The sequence below is a fragment of the Gopherus evgoodei genome, chromosome 13, assembly GCF_007399415.2.
Source record: "Gopherus evgoodei ecotype Sinaloan lineage chromosome 13, rGopEvg1_v1.p, whole genome shotgun sequence".
In the NCBI taxonomy this organism is placed as follows: domain Eukaryota; kingdom Metazoa; phylum Chordata; order Testudines; family Testudinidae; genus Gopherus; species Gopherus evgoodei.
In genome coordinates, this window is record NC_044334.1 from 8176073 (window position 1) to 8191882 (window position 15810).

A 15810-nucleotide genomic window follows, 5' to 3' on the forward strand; every position below is an offset into this window, starting at 1 on the left:
TGACTTGTGAAGTGGCTGGGTGACCAGTGGGAGCTATATTTAGGCCACCAAACTCATTTAATATTGGCTACCAAACTGCCATTGTATAATAACTTCCATTCATTACCAAAATTAGCTGAATTGATACCAAAAACTTAAGAGGTGAAAAGCTCAGCACTGTATCCCAATGATGGTCTCATGTGGTGTCCAGTCTCCTTGTTTCTACAAGCTTCTTGATGATATTTTTTCTGACTTTGAGGTACAATGTAACCAGGGCTGGATTAACGCAGGGGCTTTAGGGGCTGCAGCCCAGGGTCTCAGGCTAAGGGGGGGCCCTGTGAAAATAAATCAATAATTATATACAAGTCAGTGGTCACCAACCCGTCGATCACAATTGATTGGTTGATCCTGGTAGGACTCAGGTAGGCTGCTTGCATGCCATGGCCCCATGTCACTCCAAGAAGCTGTGAGCTGCTGGCATGTCTCTCTGGCCCCTAGAGGGGGGTGGGGGGTGAGGCAGCTTTGCACATTGCCTCCACCCCCAGCACCATCCAGCAGCTCCCATTTGCCAGGAACCAGCCAATGGGAGCAGTGGAGGTGGCACTTGTGGGTGCTGGCAATGCATGGAGATATGTTGTCCCCCTCCCCCCAGGGGTGCACAGAGACGTGCCAGCAGCCACTTCTGGCAGTGGCATTGGGCTATGGCAGGCAGGCAGCCTGCCTGAACCCTGCTGCACTGCCAGCCGGGAACCACCTGTGGTAAGCGCCTCTCAGCCAGAGCCTACACCTCACACCGCCTCCTGCACCCCACCCCTCTGTCCCAGGTCAGAATCCTCTCCTGCACCCAAACTCCTGCTCAGGCTCTGCACCCCCTCCTGGACCCCAACCCCCTGCCCCAGGTCAGAATCCCCTCCTGCACCAAACTCCCTCCCAGAGCCCACACCCCTCACCCTTTCCTGCACCTCAACACTCTGCCCCAGCCTGCAGCCCCCTCCTGCACCCAAACTCCCTCCCAGAAATAAACTAATATAACAGCTGTTCTAAAGTAAGAAGTAGGCTATTTTTAATGAATTTAACTATATTCTACATGTTTTAATACTGAAAGGTAACCACAGAATGGCTTTATGTTAATTAAAAGGCAAGTTTAGTATAGCATTAATAGCCTCAATGCCATAATCGTGAGCATTTTGTTTTAAATTAGGAAAAAGACTTGCATACAGGGTCCCCACAAAATCTAACAGCTCTGGGCACACAGGAGAGTTAATCCAGCCCTGAATGTAACCCCGCAACCATGATGTATGTATGTTCAGTGGATATGGCTCCACACCTGCATTCTGTACTTCCTGGAGCTGGGAAGTACAATGCAGAAACTATAGCCATGCTCTTTCAGTTCCTGGGAGCTGAATGCTTTGTTTAAAATAAAATGTGCAAGATTGTGGTCATAGTATATGTCAATTCACAGGCACTTTTAAAATTAGCTAGACCCTCACATGTAATCCCATCCCAATGTGCCTATGTGGACATAGCCGAACCTCTTGGCACTGGGTCTAGTTAGCAGGATACACAGAGCTCATCAGGATACGCAATTTTGCAGTCTCAGGGGAGTCAGCGTTGTCTTTTCAGGGCTCCAAATATAATTTAGCTCAAGTAGGGAAAATTGCTGGTTGGATCTATTTTTTTTCTCCTGTGTGTGTTGGAGGAAGGAGGGAGATGCTGGGAAGGGAAGAGTATAGAGCCAAAGATTTGGAAAAGTGGGGAGAGATTTGTATATGTAGGGTATTCTGCACAGTTCCCCATAAGGACTCTTATGTACAACCAACTTGAACTTCATATACAGTGGCTAGGAGTAGGTAAGGCTCTTGTCAAGCGATCCGGAACTCTCATCCCACATGGCTCAGCCTAGCAAAGGATGGACAACTCCTGGCCTGGCCTCCAATCACGGGCCCAGTGCTCTTCGCACTGGCCAATCAGCGACCAGGGGACGCACATTTAAACACCCTTAGTGGGAGGCAGCCGCGCTGACTTGGATGGTTCACATAGAATCGGGGAAGGCGGGACGTTTCCCTTGCACCAATCAAAGATCTAGGAGGTGTGATAGGCAAATGGAAAGCGCCAATCAGGTAGCAGAGAGCGGCTCAATGTATCTCTTTGGAGCAGTTCGGCAACACTGAATCTCCGTGAAGGTTCTTGGAGGGGACCTCCTGCCAGGACAGCTTAGAGGCGGGCTTGGCTCTACTCTCGGAGCCATGGCTAAAGGTACCCGCCCTGACAGGTGCTGGGGGGGAGGGTAAGTTATGGAGGATCCAAGCGGCGGGGTGGGGGTCTGGATATGGGCAGTGGCGTGTGTAGGGGCTGGTGGGTGGGCGCCTACGGGGGCAGAGAGTGGCTGGGTTGGCGGAGGCACGTGGGGTGCTGGAGTTCTGAGGTGTGAATGGAGCGGGGGTTCTGGAGGGATGGGGGCTACATAGAGGGTGGGTGTGACGTGGGGGTGGTAATTGGGCTATATAGAGGGCTGGTGCCCTGGGGGGCTGACTGGTGCCCTGGGGGGGCTGAGGTCCGGGCGGGTACTAGGGGGTGTGTGTTACGGAGGGCGTTGTGAGTGGGTAGGTCGGGGGTATTGTGGGGGTCTAGGAGGCGTGTGTTGCTGGGTGGGGGGTGTCATACCAGCTCCCTAAGCCCAGGCTGGTTTGCCCCCTTCACCGCTGCTGTGGGCTCCCCTGGGGGCAGCGTGTCCTCGGCAGCGGGGGGAGGGAGCTCGGCGGCGCTCCTCCCCCCGTGCGGGGTGCGCGCTGGGCCGGCCTGCCTGCCTGGGCTTCCCTCTCCGCACTGAGCCCCTGAAACATGGCGCAGGTGGCGGCGGCTCTGGCCCCCGCCGGGGACTGAAGCGGCCCCGGGCATGGCTCTGACGCCCCCATCCCCTGCTCTCCCCTAGGCAAGACCATGTCCAAGCCCCGGGAAGGCAAAGCGGAGGCGGCGGCGGCTACGGAGAGCACCGAGAGAAAGGGGCCCGGCCGCCCCAGGATGAACGGGGTAAGCGCCGTGTCCCCCCCACACGGGGGCGCGGGGGGCTGGGCCCTGGCCGGAAAGGTAATTTCCGGCTGTGGAGGGGCGGCTGGAGGCGAACCGGGGCCGGGGAGCAAGGCGAACACCCCGGCTCCTCCCCGGGCAGGGCCAGGCTGCAGGAGCGCGGGGAGGCAGAGTCGGGGTGTGGGGAAGGCGCCGCCCCTTGCAGCCAGCCCGGGCCTGTCGCCGCGCTGCCCTGTGCGGACCGCGGCTGAGGGGCGCCCGGAGCTGCTCTCCGCCCAGGCAGACGTGGCCATGCAGCTGTCCTGCGGGGGCGCCCCCCAGGCCTGGCCCCGCCGGTGCTTCCAGCCGGGAGGAGCTTGCCGCAGCAGACGCACTGAAGTCAATGGGTTTGCTCACGTGAGTAACGTTCCTCGTGTAAGTGCTGGCAGGACGACGCTGCCGTTGTTATTGCAGTAGCCTTGCAAGCCCTAGGCAGGATCAAAGCTTCAGTGTAGCCCCAATCTTGCAAGCTGATCCCCATTCATTGAGGTTTTGGCTGGGCTTAAGAGTCTGTCTGTGGGGAATCAGGTGGCAGCAGAAGGGCTTATGGTAGTGGTGTAAACACCTACAGTTACCATCTGCCTGCCTGCCTGCAAGAATTTGCCCGTCTTAAAACCAGGGTCTTCCAAATACTTGCCTGTGTGCCTGACTTTTAGCATGTGATTAGTGGCATTGAAGTTTAGTGCATCTGTAAGTGCACACAAAACTGGGACCTAAAAGCTAAAGAAAGAAGAAAAATATTTATAGACCTGTGAATGGGGTTGACCCCTCAAGTGAGAGGGGTATGTATACATTTATAAATGCCACTAAACAAGCTGAGTGGGCCTTTAATTGGCCAGGAACTAACAAAATTCTTCTACTGGAAAAAAATGACATATTACAACTAATTCAGACACAGAGCACTAAGGTTATACCATTAAGCAGTTTATCCAGTTTTAAGGTTAAAACATGTGTATGTTCCACAATAGGCTCCCTTTAATTTTCAGTGCTTATGCACCCATCTGTTGGAATATGTGGTACATTTTATGCTTTAACTGTAGGGTTCCTTTTTTTGTGAAAAAATATACATTTTTTGTTACATCTGAAAATCATTTTTGTGTGTAAGAAATATACCCAAGGCAACCTTGGTTCTGGCTAAATGATGTCTCAACATATGACATCATGGGGTTGAACAATCAGAATCACTCAATAGACACCTGGGAGTCAAACCTAGGAGATTCGGGGGAAGACAATGGTACTCTTCTAAGCCCTCCACATAAGCCCGTCTCACATAAGTACAGAGGCTGGGACTGGATGATGGGGATGGATCACTCGATAAATCACCCTGTTCTGTTCACTTTCTCTGAAGCATCTGGCACTGGCCAGTGTTGGAAGACCAGATACTGGGCTAGACAGACCGTTGGTCTGACCCAGTATGACCATTCTTATGTTCTTGCATCACTAGAATGAGGTGTCACTCGTGGTAGATTGTGCATGTTCTCTACGTATGCCCATGGGCTCTGCTGGGCTCCTGGAGCTTGGCTTACACTCAGTGGGATTTAAATATGCCTGTGAGATCCTTAAATGGGGCTTAAGTGCTCTTTTGGGCTTTGCTGTTTTCCTGAGCTCATTCTTGATTGACCAGATGGAACAAAATGTAATAGACCTTATCTTCCAAACACCATCTACTCATGATGCCAAAACCAGTGCGCAGATCTGTAATTCCTCCCTCTCCTTTTCCATTGCTCGTATAAACAATGACACTTAAATGTCATCACTCAGATGCTGAGTGGTGACATTTGACACCTCTCAGAGCTATTGTTCCAGACTGAGGTAAATCTTCGCTGCATTGGTTATGCTTGGCTCACATTTTTGAGATTTTCTTTGTAATCATAACAGGTAGAGACTTCTTTAAAATTCAAAGCTCAGATTCTGAGCCACAAAGCTTGAGATAAGTACTGTTATGTCATACTGCGTTACACCTGCCCAGTCTGAACACTGCAGATACTGTCTTTAAGGGACAGTCATTTCACATGAGGCAGTGTGTCATGGAGAACAAACTTCATTCATCGGATTCTACATTGTCAGAGTACATTTAGCATCATTCAATACCTATCTCGTATGGAGCAGATTCTGGAGTGCTTTCTAACCTGTTCATACAATGCGCTAGAAACAATGCTGCTTAATTTTAAAATTAGTCATCCAGGTTTTTTTGTCATTGGTACTTCTGTGTATTGTAGGTATTGATGTGTGTCCTAGAATTGATTTTTGGAATGGGGGTGGGAGGAGAAACTGCAGAGAATCACCAAAGCTGAGTTTTTAAAAAACTAGCCTTAGATCAGTTTTGTTGCTTGGTTTTTTTTTTTTTTTAAATGCAATTTAATGAGGAATATCAGCTCCCTAAATAATGGAATATACTTGTCTCTGTTCTGTACTACTGCGGAGAAAAATCATCAAAAATTAAATAGTTATTCTATTAAAAAAAGAAACATTTGAGAGAGAACCTTAATTATGTAGGTCCATGAGAAAAATATTAGCATCAAATGCTGCCCTCAGATACCAGCATTGCACTTTGTGTTTAAGTCACTAGGAGATATGTACACATTTAAAAAAAGAATTTAGGCCTGTACCCTAACACTTAATTCAACTAACGTGATGCATTTAATTTGTTTTTGAGGAAGTGTCTGTGCTGAGAATTTGCATGGCAAGTTCTGTGCAAGCTGTTACCAACCAGAGTGATATGGTTTTTGAACACAGATGGTTTTTATGTATACTCTGCTATTCAGATGCAAATATGCTGCAGTAATGTAGGTGTTGGCCTATGTAGCATGATCCAGATACCAACTGGAGGCTTGAGATTGATGAGTTTCTTTCATGTAATGAGCTTTATTGGGTCTCTGTTTTAGGAGAACGTATTCCTTGGCCAGTCCAAAATCTACACCTACCTAAGTTCTAACAAATCTCCTGGTGCTCGTCCTCCACTTCAAGAGGAAAACTCGGTCATGCATCATGAGGTGAAATGTCAAGGCAAAACACTAAATGAAACATGCAAAAGAGGAGACGGTAAGATTGACCTTACAACCATTTGCTTGTGGGTTAGAAAACATGCCTTGTCTAGCCCAGTACTTTTTTCCCAAACTTTCCCAAATTGGGTACAACTTAAGATCCCCTTTTTGTAGACCACTGCCTTCCCAGCAAATAGTGTATTTGGAATTTCAGCTCTCTCGCGAATACTGATCTCTTTACTAATTTCACTTAAATTAAATGATGCAGCTGCTTGGTTAAAATTTCCCTCTTGTTTTCTTTTCCTGGTGTAGGACTTAGATATTTAATACTCCCTACATTCCTTGCATGCCCCATTTGTATTTAATCTCTGTGGGTCACTTTGCAGTGTGGCTTGTCCTCTTTTGCATGTTTATTACCCACAGTTGGTTTCCTCTGCAAATTTGATTACTATTTAATTAGTGCCAAGGAAACACCAAGCCAAGAAATGTATGAAGTAGCCACGTAGTGTGATGAAAGGTGCCAGTGTTCAGGTTTGGTATCTGTGTGGCTAGAGTTAAGGGTGTGGTGGGGGAAAGCATCTTTTCAAAACCGTTTCTTGGACTGGACCACCAATGCTAGAAAACTGGTAGCTGCTTTTTCATTGTTACAGAAGTAGCTCTATACACCAAATGGAGTGTTTTGTAGATTAGTTGGAGAATCGTTGATCTGTTAAACTGTTGGTTCTCACCAATTTTAGCACTTATTAAAAACATTTTTATTTAGTTGACTAAGATACAAATGTTACTTGAAAATTTGTGTACACAAGACACTGGGTTGTATGCAGTTAACATCTCTTCCGGTGTTCATGGAATTAGTCTGACCCTAACTAGCTTTACTGCTACTTGTCTATTACTAGGATTTCTTACGCACCAATCACTATGGTACTTGGCCTACGCCACATCAACCTAGCTGCAAACCTAGCAACACAGAAAAAGCCAATAAAATAAAAGCACGTCCTTTCTCAAAAGTGGCTGGGATGGACCAATAGAAAATGTTCTTGAAATAAAGAACCTCCCCTGTCAAAAATGAGGGCTCTGGAGATAGATGGTAAGAGGACTTGGACTGCAATTTGACTATGTTTGGGGGCCTGTTCCAGTCCTTATTGAAGTCAGTGGAAAGATTTGCAGTGACTTCAACAATGATTGCATCAGGCCCCTAGAGGTTTCTGATAAAGGCTCCAATTCAGCGAAGAACTTAAGCATGTACTCAACTTTAAGCATGTGAGTAATCCCATCCCTATTCAGCAAGGCTCTTAAAACTAAATTAAATCTTAAAATTAAGCACGTTTAAATGCTTTGCTGAGTCTAGGACATGGGGTCATTCTAGGCCAGGAGAAGGTCTAGAATGTTGTTCGTTGTTTTTTTTTTTTGTAAAGCCCTTTACCTTGAGAATCTACCAGGAATCCTAGAGACTTCCACCCACATTCTGAGTCTGCATTTACTGATTGTACCAGCTGCAGCATGTAGATTTGTTACAATGTGTATACTAGAACAGCAATTTTGATTCCTTTTCTGTTTCCGTTGCCTTTATTTTTATTTTTGGATAGCACTGGCCTCTTGATACCAGTAGCCACTAAGTATGGGACTATAGTACCCCAGCAGATTCCTATAGTCACTTTCCTTGAAGAGTATTAATCTGGTTGTCATGCCAGTTTTAGAGTTCAACATGGCAAATTTGCTGGCTTGGACAATAGTGCAATTGTTACAAAACTCCCTTTGTAGTGTCTGTGATGTTAAGAATTGGGAAATTCTTTGTCTGGATAACATCTTTAACTAGACAAAATACTTGGGTTCAAATCATCACCTTCCATCCTTTATGACCTGTAGGAATTAGACTCATGATCCATAACAGATAACTTGGTCCAGTTTGGCCCTTATGACTACTTACTTTGCCATGTAACACACTGCTTCCCCATCCCTCCCCTGTAATTTGATACAGATAAAATACAGGTTAGAAACCTTTAAGTGTTATGGGCACTTTGTGATGTAGAAAAAGGAAAGCTAGAAGACATCTTATGTTAGTCTGTCCTACATTTTCCATCCACAGGGAAAAAAACTACTCTTAATACAATAGAAGGTGCTATAAAACCAGAAGACCAGAATGATAAAGAAAGTGGGTGTGATTCTTCAGTGTCTTTTCCTAATCAAAAACAAGAAGCTGCAGAAACTCAGAAAAACATGCCTCTTCCTTCTGATTCTCCTGATGCAGCAAATGCAAAGCAAGCTCAGAAGGTGGTAAAAGCAAAACCTGGACCAAGGAGAAAGTAGGTGACTTGTGGGAGGAAAGGGATCCATATGCCATATCTTGGATTTTTTAAGCAAATGTGCCAGAAATATTTTCTGCTATATTTTATTCTGAAACCTACCCTAAAGAACAATTTAATTTACATTCTGTACTGTGATGTAAGCATTGATATGTGCCTTGCAAAGGATTTTTTTTCTTGAACATACAGCTCTCTAGCTTGTACAGAAACTGGTGAGCATTTCCACTAATCTTAACTAATGGGAACTAACAAAGTGGTTAAGACCTCATTTTTTGAGGGGGGGGCAAAACAAGTAGTTCTTTGGCCAGACCCAGGATATTACCTTTATAGCTAGTGGTCTGATGGCTGAGCTGGTATCTAAGCTCACTTTTGCATGAGCAGTGTAAATCAAGGTTTCGCTGTGTGGTGAGTGCATCCCTCTCTAGCAGCAGCCAACCATGGAGCAGGTTTAATGGTGGAAATCTTGGGTTGAGACACACACAGGTGCTGTATAATAGTTATTTGAGCTAATTCTCTACACTTTGAGAAATATATCTGATCTTTCTCAAGAGTTTGAGCTGAAATATTGGTGATGAGGCCAGGTGGGGAAGATGGGGGTGTACAAGGTGTTGTATCAGAATGAAGAGTGCAGATAAAAAAAAATGTTTAGTTCTGACCAGCAATTTCTCAGATCACTGTCTTGTCAGATCACTGTCTTGGAAGTAAAAACTTCTTGACCCTTTTGGGTTAGGACAGTGAGGCCAGAAAATCTTAAGAATTTATGTATCCTTTCCTTATCCCTCAGAGCGCAAGGAAAAACATCACAGAATCGAAAAGTGACAGATTATTACCCTGTTAGAAGAAGTTCCCGGAAGAGCAAAACGGAATTGCAGGTAGTGGTTTTTGTATAACCCATCAAATCCTGGCAGTTTCCATGCTGCCAGTCAAATGAAAATTTAGTATGATGAATGCAGATACTTTAATCTCCATAGTACTGTCTAGGAGAGGTCTTAGGTAAAGTGCAAATAACAAATGCACGATATAACTATATAAAGTAACCCTTCCTCATAAACAGCAAAACCTAAATTTGGATTCCTTTAGGATGCCTTCCAGCTGATCATATAGAAAAACTGCACATTCCTGGAGAGCAATTTGAAATTTTCTTTTCAGTGTTGTAATATTTCTGATAAAACTGACATGCTTGAGCTCTAAAAAACACCACAGAGTGCTTAGAAAAGTGAGATTATTACCAGATAAACACCTTCCTGAAACACTTAGCTTAAGAAACCCTGCAGAAATCCTAGTAGCAATACTATGGGTTTTTCTTTTTGCAGACTGAGGAAAAGAGGAGAATAGATGAATTAATTGAAAGTGGGAAAGAAGAAGGAATGAAGGTAACTGCTATGCCAACTTAAATAGCATGACACTGCATCTGTATGGTAAAAAGGTTTATTGGCATGACACTAAACAACAAACATAGGCTTTTCCTTGTGGCATTGAATGGGAGTGTGGTGGTAGTGGTGCTCCTATCAGTTTGTTAGCTAGTATCACAGTTACTGGAGTTAACTCTGCTCACTGCCTGGGGGTCTTGTTGCTGTTTTTTCCCTGTCAGAAGTCAGGGTTTGTACTTCCTCATCTCTTCCTCTCCCCCCGCCCTCCCCCGGTTAGCAGGGACAAGGAAACTAAAACTTAATTTCTACACTTCATATTATCTGATCAGAACTCCTGAAGCTGTTCAGTCTTTAATGTTTGCAGATGTTTGAAGGAATCATTTAAGGTATTTGAAAGGGCTACACTGAAAAGTGATGTGTTCAAATTAATAAGGAAACTTCTGTGCTAGTAGCAGGAAAACTTTCCCTTGTGTGTGTTAGGCAGTGGAACTGATCCAATGAAGTGATGGATTAGATAATAAAATAGAGAACATGTTGTAGGGAACAAGACTGTATTGGCTTTGGACTAGACTAGCTTCCATGATAGGCCTTTCTGCATCTCTAACTCTTATTCTATGTTGCAGCCAAATTGGACACTGAGGGTATCTCCTAGTCTGCAGTGGAAAGACTAACTCCTCCCCTACTGCTCAAGGAAATCAAATAATTGCTATAAAAAGAGGACCAATCCCACTTTTCTGCATTTACAGTTTAGTTGACATTGGTCTTTATTATCTAGGAAATAGTCTGTCTAAATATCTGATGATCTGCATCCCTAAATTCATCCCATGTATCTCCCCTAAAGGTATGCAATATGCTGCCATATCTTGCTATCTAAAATACTTGTTCATATGTGCCACACTCTTGTATTGGTGCTAATGTCTCAAAGGCAAATCCTTGTAGGATCCCTTTCCCCATAATAGGTAGGAAATAGATTTACTTAAAACAGTTTAAATATTTTGCAGCTTTGCTAACTGAGCTCCTTTCTCCTTGACAGATTGATTTCATTGACGGTAAAGGGAGAGGGGTAATTGCTACCAAACACTTTAATCGAGGAGAATTTGTGGTAGAATATCATGGGGATCTCATAGAAATCACTGATGCTAAAAAGCGAGAAGCTGTGTATGCCCAAGATCCATCCACAGGCTGCTATATGTACTACTTTCAGTATTTAAGCAAAATGTACTGGTAAGCTTTTGATTCTGTTTGTTTTTAAAGTTTAAGGAAAATAATAGAATAAGTGGATGAAGCTTTGAAGGTGCCAGATCTTTCGGTTTTCCTGCTAAGTGTAAAAGTTCCAAGCTCAAGATTTACCTCGAGATATTTGCTTTTTATTTGAATCCATTTTTCACTCATATTGCTTGAACATTCAAAACTACATGCTGGGTATCTCTTCTGGTTATAGTGTGTGAAATTGGAATTAAGAGACAGTATATCTTAGTGGATAGATCTGAGATTTGAGGTTCATAGATCAGCAGCAGAGCTGAGAATCTAGTCAGAAAGCCAGCTTTATTTACCTCTGTATGTTAACTGTCCTTGCCAGGCTGGATTTTGCTTGTAAAAGCAGCCCAGGAATTGAAGAGAGTAGTAATATACCATGATTTCCTTAACATTACTGCAGCTGACTAAATCAGTAACTAGTATCTATTAAATATTGGAATCTAAGTCTATTGTAACAAAGTCCTACATATTAAATATCTTTGACAGTTATAAATTCTAATGGTCTGATTTCTCCCATGCTGTCCCAATGGCACCTGTGCTTAGATACTATAGCGATAGGCACTATATGGCTTCAGGTAGATGCTCTGGCACAGCAACGTGTGGACCCACTTTGGGAATATTCCCAGGTCAGTGGAGACTGAGCATGTGTTGGACACTAAGCATATCCAGTCTTAAAGGAGCAGGGGTCTTTATTGATAGTTGTGCATCCTTTTGCTGGCTGACATGATACATACCTTCCATGATATCTTCTGAGGAAGCTGTGTGTAAGACAGCAAACCCTTCTGGGTGGCTGCCCTATGTCTGCTAATGGGGAGAAAGCAAAATCTAGAGAAGGAAGGGATCCACAAAAAACTCAGTAAGTGACCCTAAGATGTCAGTTCTAAAAGAAATTCATGGCTGAGTTAAGACCTTTTTTTTTCACAACTGTAAAGTTGTGATGAACATATGCTGTGGGATGTTGACTTGTGGTAACGTAAGATTGTAACTAGATTTGTTGGAGCAGTTTGGTTAAGCTTGTTGTCCATATCAGGACAGTAGTGGCATCAGGATCTTTAGTATTTTTTGTCTGTTTTCAAGCCTTGTGCTCACTGCACACAATTTCTTTCATCTCTTGATTTTCAGTGTGGATTTAACCTCTTCTAGCTGTGAGAATGTGACTTGTGTGCTGTGCAGAAATCTTCCTATCTGTTTGTTCTTTCAGTGTCGATGCTACAAAAGAGACTAATCGTCTGGGAAGGCTGATTAATCACAGCAAATGTGGCAATTGTCAAACAAAGCTTCATGATGTTGATGGCGTACCTCATCTCATACTGATAGCCTCGCGAGACATTAAAGTGGGTGAAGAACTATTGTATGATTATGGAGACAGGAGCAAAGCTTCCATTGAAGCTCATCCGTGGCTGAAACACTAATCCATCCTTTTTTGGACTGAGCACTGTTGAAGGAAGTCGATGGATTTTTTTTTGTTTTGTTTTGTTTTTTAAACACAGCTATCTTAGTGGATTGCTTCTGGTGTTTTAAAATTGTTTAAAAAAAACACCTTTTGCTCTGTAGTATTTAAATATCTGTTACAGGTTTCCAGATAGGCTTGAACAGATGGTCGTAGATTACTGAAACTTTTTATAATTGTTCAGTTTTGTACATTTTTGCAGATAGATTGATCAGTGCTTCCTGAGCATGCAGTCAAAGACTTATGCTTATTTTATAAGGGGGGAGGGAAGAAATTTAAATCTGAATCTCTTGGGTTGTGCTCCTGCTTTGGCAATGAAATCTCATGTCCTGTTTTAAAGGGGGAGAGATCAACTGTTTAGCTTGATGGTGACAGATGTATCATATGTTCTAACTCTTAAGTCATTGGATTCGACTACTTGTCAGCCTTTTTAAACCTAGTACTGACTGGCCAAGGACCTTTTCATGAATGAAGCATTACTAGGATCATTCTTAACTAGTCTGTGCTAGGAGTCCAGTTTTTCCAGTACACTGCCCCTTGTTGGCAACAAAAGCACCACCATCCACTGCAATAATGGGATTGAATGATCAACCTGGCTGCCTTCTTCAGAAAGACCTAACTCCAATCCAAATGGAGCTGGATTTTTATAAACTGGGTTGATGCTTATTAGAAATGTGAAGATAAAATGTGCACATCATCAAAATGAGGAATTGCTTTTTTGGCGTTACTCTGTTTTCTAAAAAGTTTGAGATGGTACCTTTTTTTATAGTTGGTGGCTGATTTGAGGGAGCTTTTGTTAGAGGGCTTTTTTTTAAAAAGGTCTTTCTCTATAAACATATTAACTCCCAGTATTAATTGGTCACATCAGAAACTGAATTATTTATTTACTGTGAATGCTGGAAGTGGATCAGAGTTTCCAAAATTAGGAGTCTTGTCTTCATGTGCATCTTCAGTCTTGCTTTTGGAGTTATGCATATGCATTGAAGAGAGTAGATTCCTTGGGGCCTGATCCTGTAAACTGTCATGCACTGTCTGGTCCCATTGACTTCATTGGGAGTTGAGGGTGCTTAGCACCTTGCAGAAGATGCTCAGTACATCACAGGTTCAGGCTCATTATTGGGGGAACCAAATCCATGGTATAGGAAAGCTATACAATGGAGATCCTTACAGTGAATATGAACTCTTATCAATTGAAATGTTTGCCAAGGCATGCTTGGCATGTGTGTAGCTGAAAGATGGCCTTAGGCCACCAGACAAACTTACTGCTGGAAAATGTGTCAGCAGGAGGGGTGGCTTTATTAATGTCCTCTGCTTCTCGATGTTCTCAAAGCTGCTCCTCCTGCTCATACCACCCAAGGCAGTCTTGTGCACTTGTGTGATAACCAGGGTGATACAGTCCAACCTATGTGTTTCAGCAGCAAGAGAGGTGGGCTAGTGATGTATTTTAAAAACAAAAACTTGAAGAAAATGTGTCTGTAAAATAAATATTTATTAACAATGAATTGGCTGCTGTAGTGCTTGTTTCTGTCTCATATCTTTAAGCAAGCTGTGAAAATGGTTAATCCTTAGATGCCTGTTGTCTTCTACTCCATCCAGTGAAAGCTCAGGAGGATGGATATGTATATGTCCACAGTCTCTTATCATCATCAATATATATTTTGTGTGCAAACTACTTTGGGGCTTTGAATTAGGTGTAGGCACAGCACAGAGTTCCTTCTCTTCTCTCCCTAATAGAGAAGCCAAAAATGCGTGCAGGTTCCCTCGTTCTGAAGGAGCTTCTCCCTCTGCAGCTTGGGCTAGTGGCTAGAGCACAGACTTGGGAACTGGAACAAACCTGTGCTTGATTATACCACTGGCTCACTGCGACCTTGGACAAGTCACTCTTCACTTCTGTTCCTCAGTTTCTCCTTCCTGTAAACCTCTAACCATACCTACCTGCCTTGTTTGTAATTGATAGTTGGATGCTACTGCATTGAAATGCAGCAATAAAGCCAGTGGGACACAAAGAATGGAGTTTTCTGCTTTCCTATTGGCTATTGTACTGTCTTTCAGCAGTTAGACCAGTATCATGAGCAGAATACTACCTCACAGTAACATGCAGTTTGGCTTTAGCATGTTATGTAGAAGGATCCCAAACACACACGCCCCTGGCGAATGTTGATAGTCTAATGGCTTCATAACTGTTTCAGGGATTCCTTGAGTTGGGGTCAAATTGTCCTATGTACTAACTTGTATAAATACAAGCTGCCTAAAAAGGCTGGGTCTAGTTTTGAACACTTTTTAAAAACCAAAGATTTGGCTTTTTCAGTCAATTCCCCTAGCCGCAGAGCCTGCTCATACTGTATTAGGAACCAGTTTTTAAATGGGGAATTGTAGGCAGTTTAAGCTAATGAACCTCAATTGTACATGTTCTAGCCTGGTCCCATGTACCTTTTAATAAACTGGCCTGGAATTCTGCAGCAAGACTGGAAGTAGCATGGCAGCTTTGGGTGATCACATGGAAGTGAATACATTCATGAGGGAATCAAGTAACACAATAGTACAGCATTCCTTATTTATATACACCATTTATGCCTGTCAAATATCACCATACTGTATGGTCTTGTGTTGAAATGCAATAGCATTGCAGATAGTGGCCATGGTATGCTGGAAGACTTGGCTGAAGGAAAGGTAATGTTTGGGGAATTTGGCAGCTGGTAAGGGGTGGAAGGTGGATTGGGACCATGGGGGAAATGTTCTAGATGTATTCTATTGCTAAAATTCAATGCGAACGATATTAACATTTAAGTGGCAATGATGAGGATTTGGTGTCAATATCCCATTGAAATGAATGGGAGAGCTAACATCTGTGAGCAGTTTCAGGCTCAAGGCAGATATTCTGGTATCAGCTCCTTTAACTAAGGACTAGATGGAGATGGAGCTGGTGGTGGTGAACTGGTCAGTTCCACAGATGCAGGTTATTCGAGGCTTTGAGACTGCCCATCTACTTCCTGCATGGGCATATTGCAACCTCTCACTCTATTGTTCTGAACACTGCATTGTCTCCCCATTCCTTACCGGATCCACTTCAGATGGCCTGGAGTCTATCTTTAGTGGTCCAGACCTCTTTCATTTAACTCACTGTGGAGATGCCTACTTTCCTCGGGAATGCTGAAGCTGTCAGCTCAATAGCTATCCCTCCTGTGCAGAGCTAGCGTATAAAACTCAGAACCTGAGTAGATCTTACTACCTTTTCCCTGCCTCCCCGCCCCCCCCCCCGACCAGCTCACCTAAGTTGCTATCCTAATAGCAGCATGCCTCTACTGAATTAGAAATGTTCATGAACACTCCCTCCAAGTAACAGTAAGGCGTGGTGGAGTACACAGACCTTTGTGGCAGAGTTGTGCTTTAATTTTGTTAGC

The 15810-nt window shown here is 43.8% G+C and overlaps 1 protein-coding gene across 4 annotated transcripts; it reads left to right on the forward strand.

Moving 5' to 3' along the window:
* The first annotated feature begins 2126 nt into the window (after window positions 1-2126).
* On the forward strand, window positions 2127-13911 carry KMT5A (lysine methyltransferase 5A). 4 transcript variants are annotated; one of them, XM_030582693.1, is made up of 8 exons: window positions 2128-2235; window positions 2912-3009; window positions 5931-6087; window positions 8116-8332; window positions 9117-9204; window positions 9646-9705; window positions 10736-10926; window positions 12161-13911. In XM_030582693.1, the coding sequence occupies exons 1-8, from the start codon at window positions 2226-2228 to the stop codon at window positions 12369-12371; spliced, it is 1032 nt and encodes a 343-aa protein (XP_030438553.1). In that variant the 5' UTR covers window positions 2128-2225; the 3' UTR covers window positions 12372-13911. The 4 variants fall into 4 exon arrangements, with proteins under 4 accessions (XP_030438556.1, XP_030438553.1, XP_030438555.1 ...); XM_030582695.1 differs by having other exon boundaries at window positions 2130-2266; XM_030582696.1 differs by lacking the exon at window positions 9646-9705 and having other exon boundaries at window positions 2127-2235.
* Window positions 13912-15810: the final 1899 nt, after the last annotated feature.

What these genes read in the sequence shown, in the direction of transcription:
- KMT5A (XM_030582693.1), top strand. An exon ending in AGAGCAAAACGGAATTGCAG is followed by an intron (nt 9,205 to 9,645) that starts GTAGTGGTTTTT and finishes TTCTTTTTGCAG; the next exon opens with ACTGAGGAAAAGAGGAGAAT. An exon ending in GGAAAGAAGAAGGAATGAAG is followed by an intron (nt 9,706 to 10,735) that starts GTAACTGCTATG and finishes TCTCCTTGACAG; the next exon opens with ATTGATTTCATTGACGGTAA.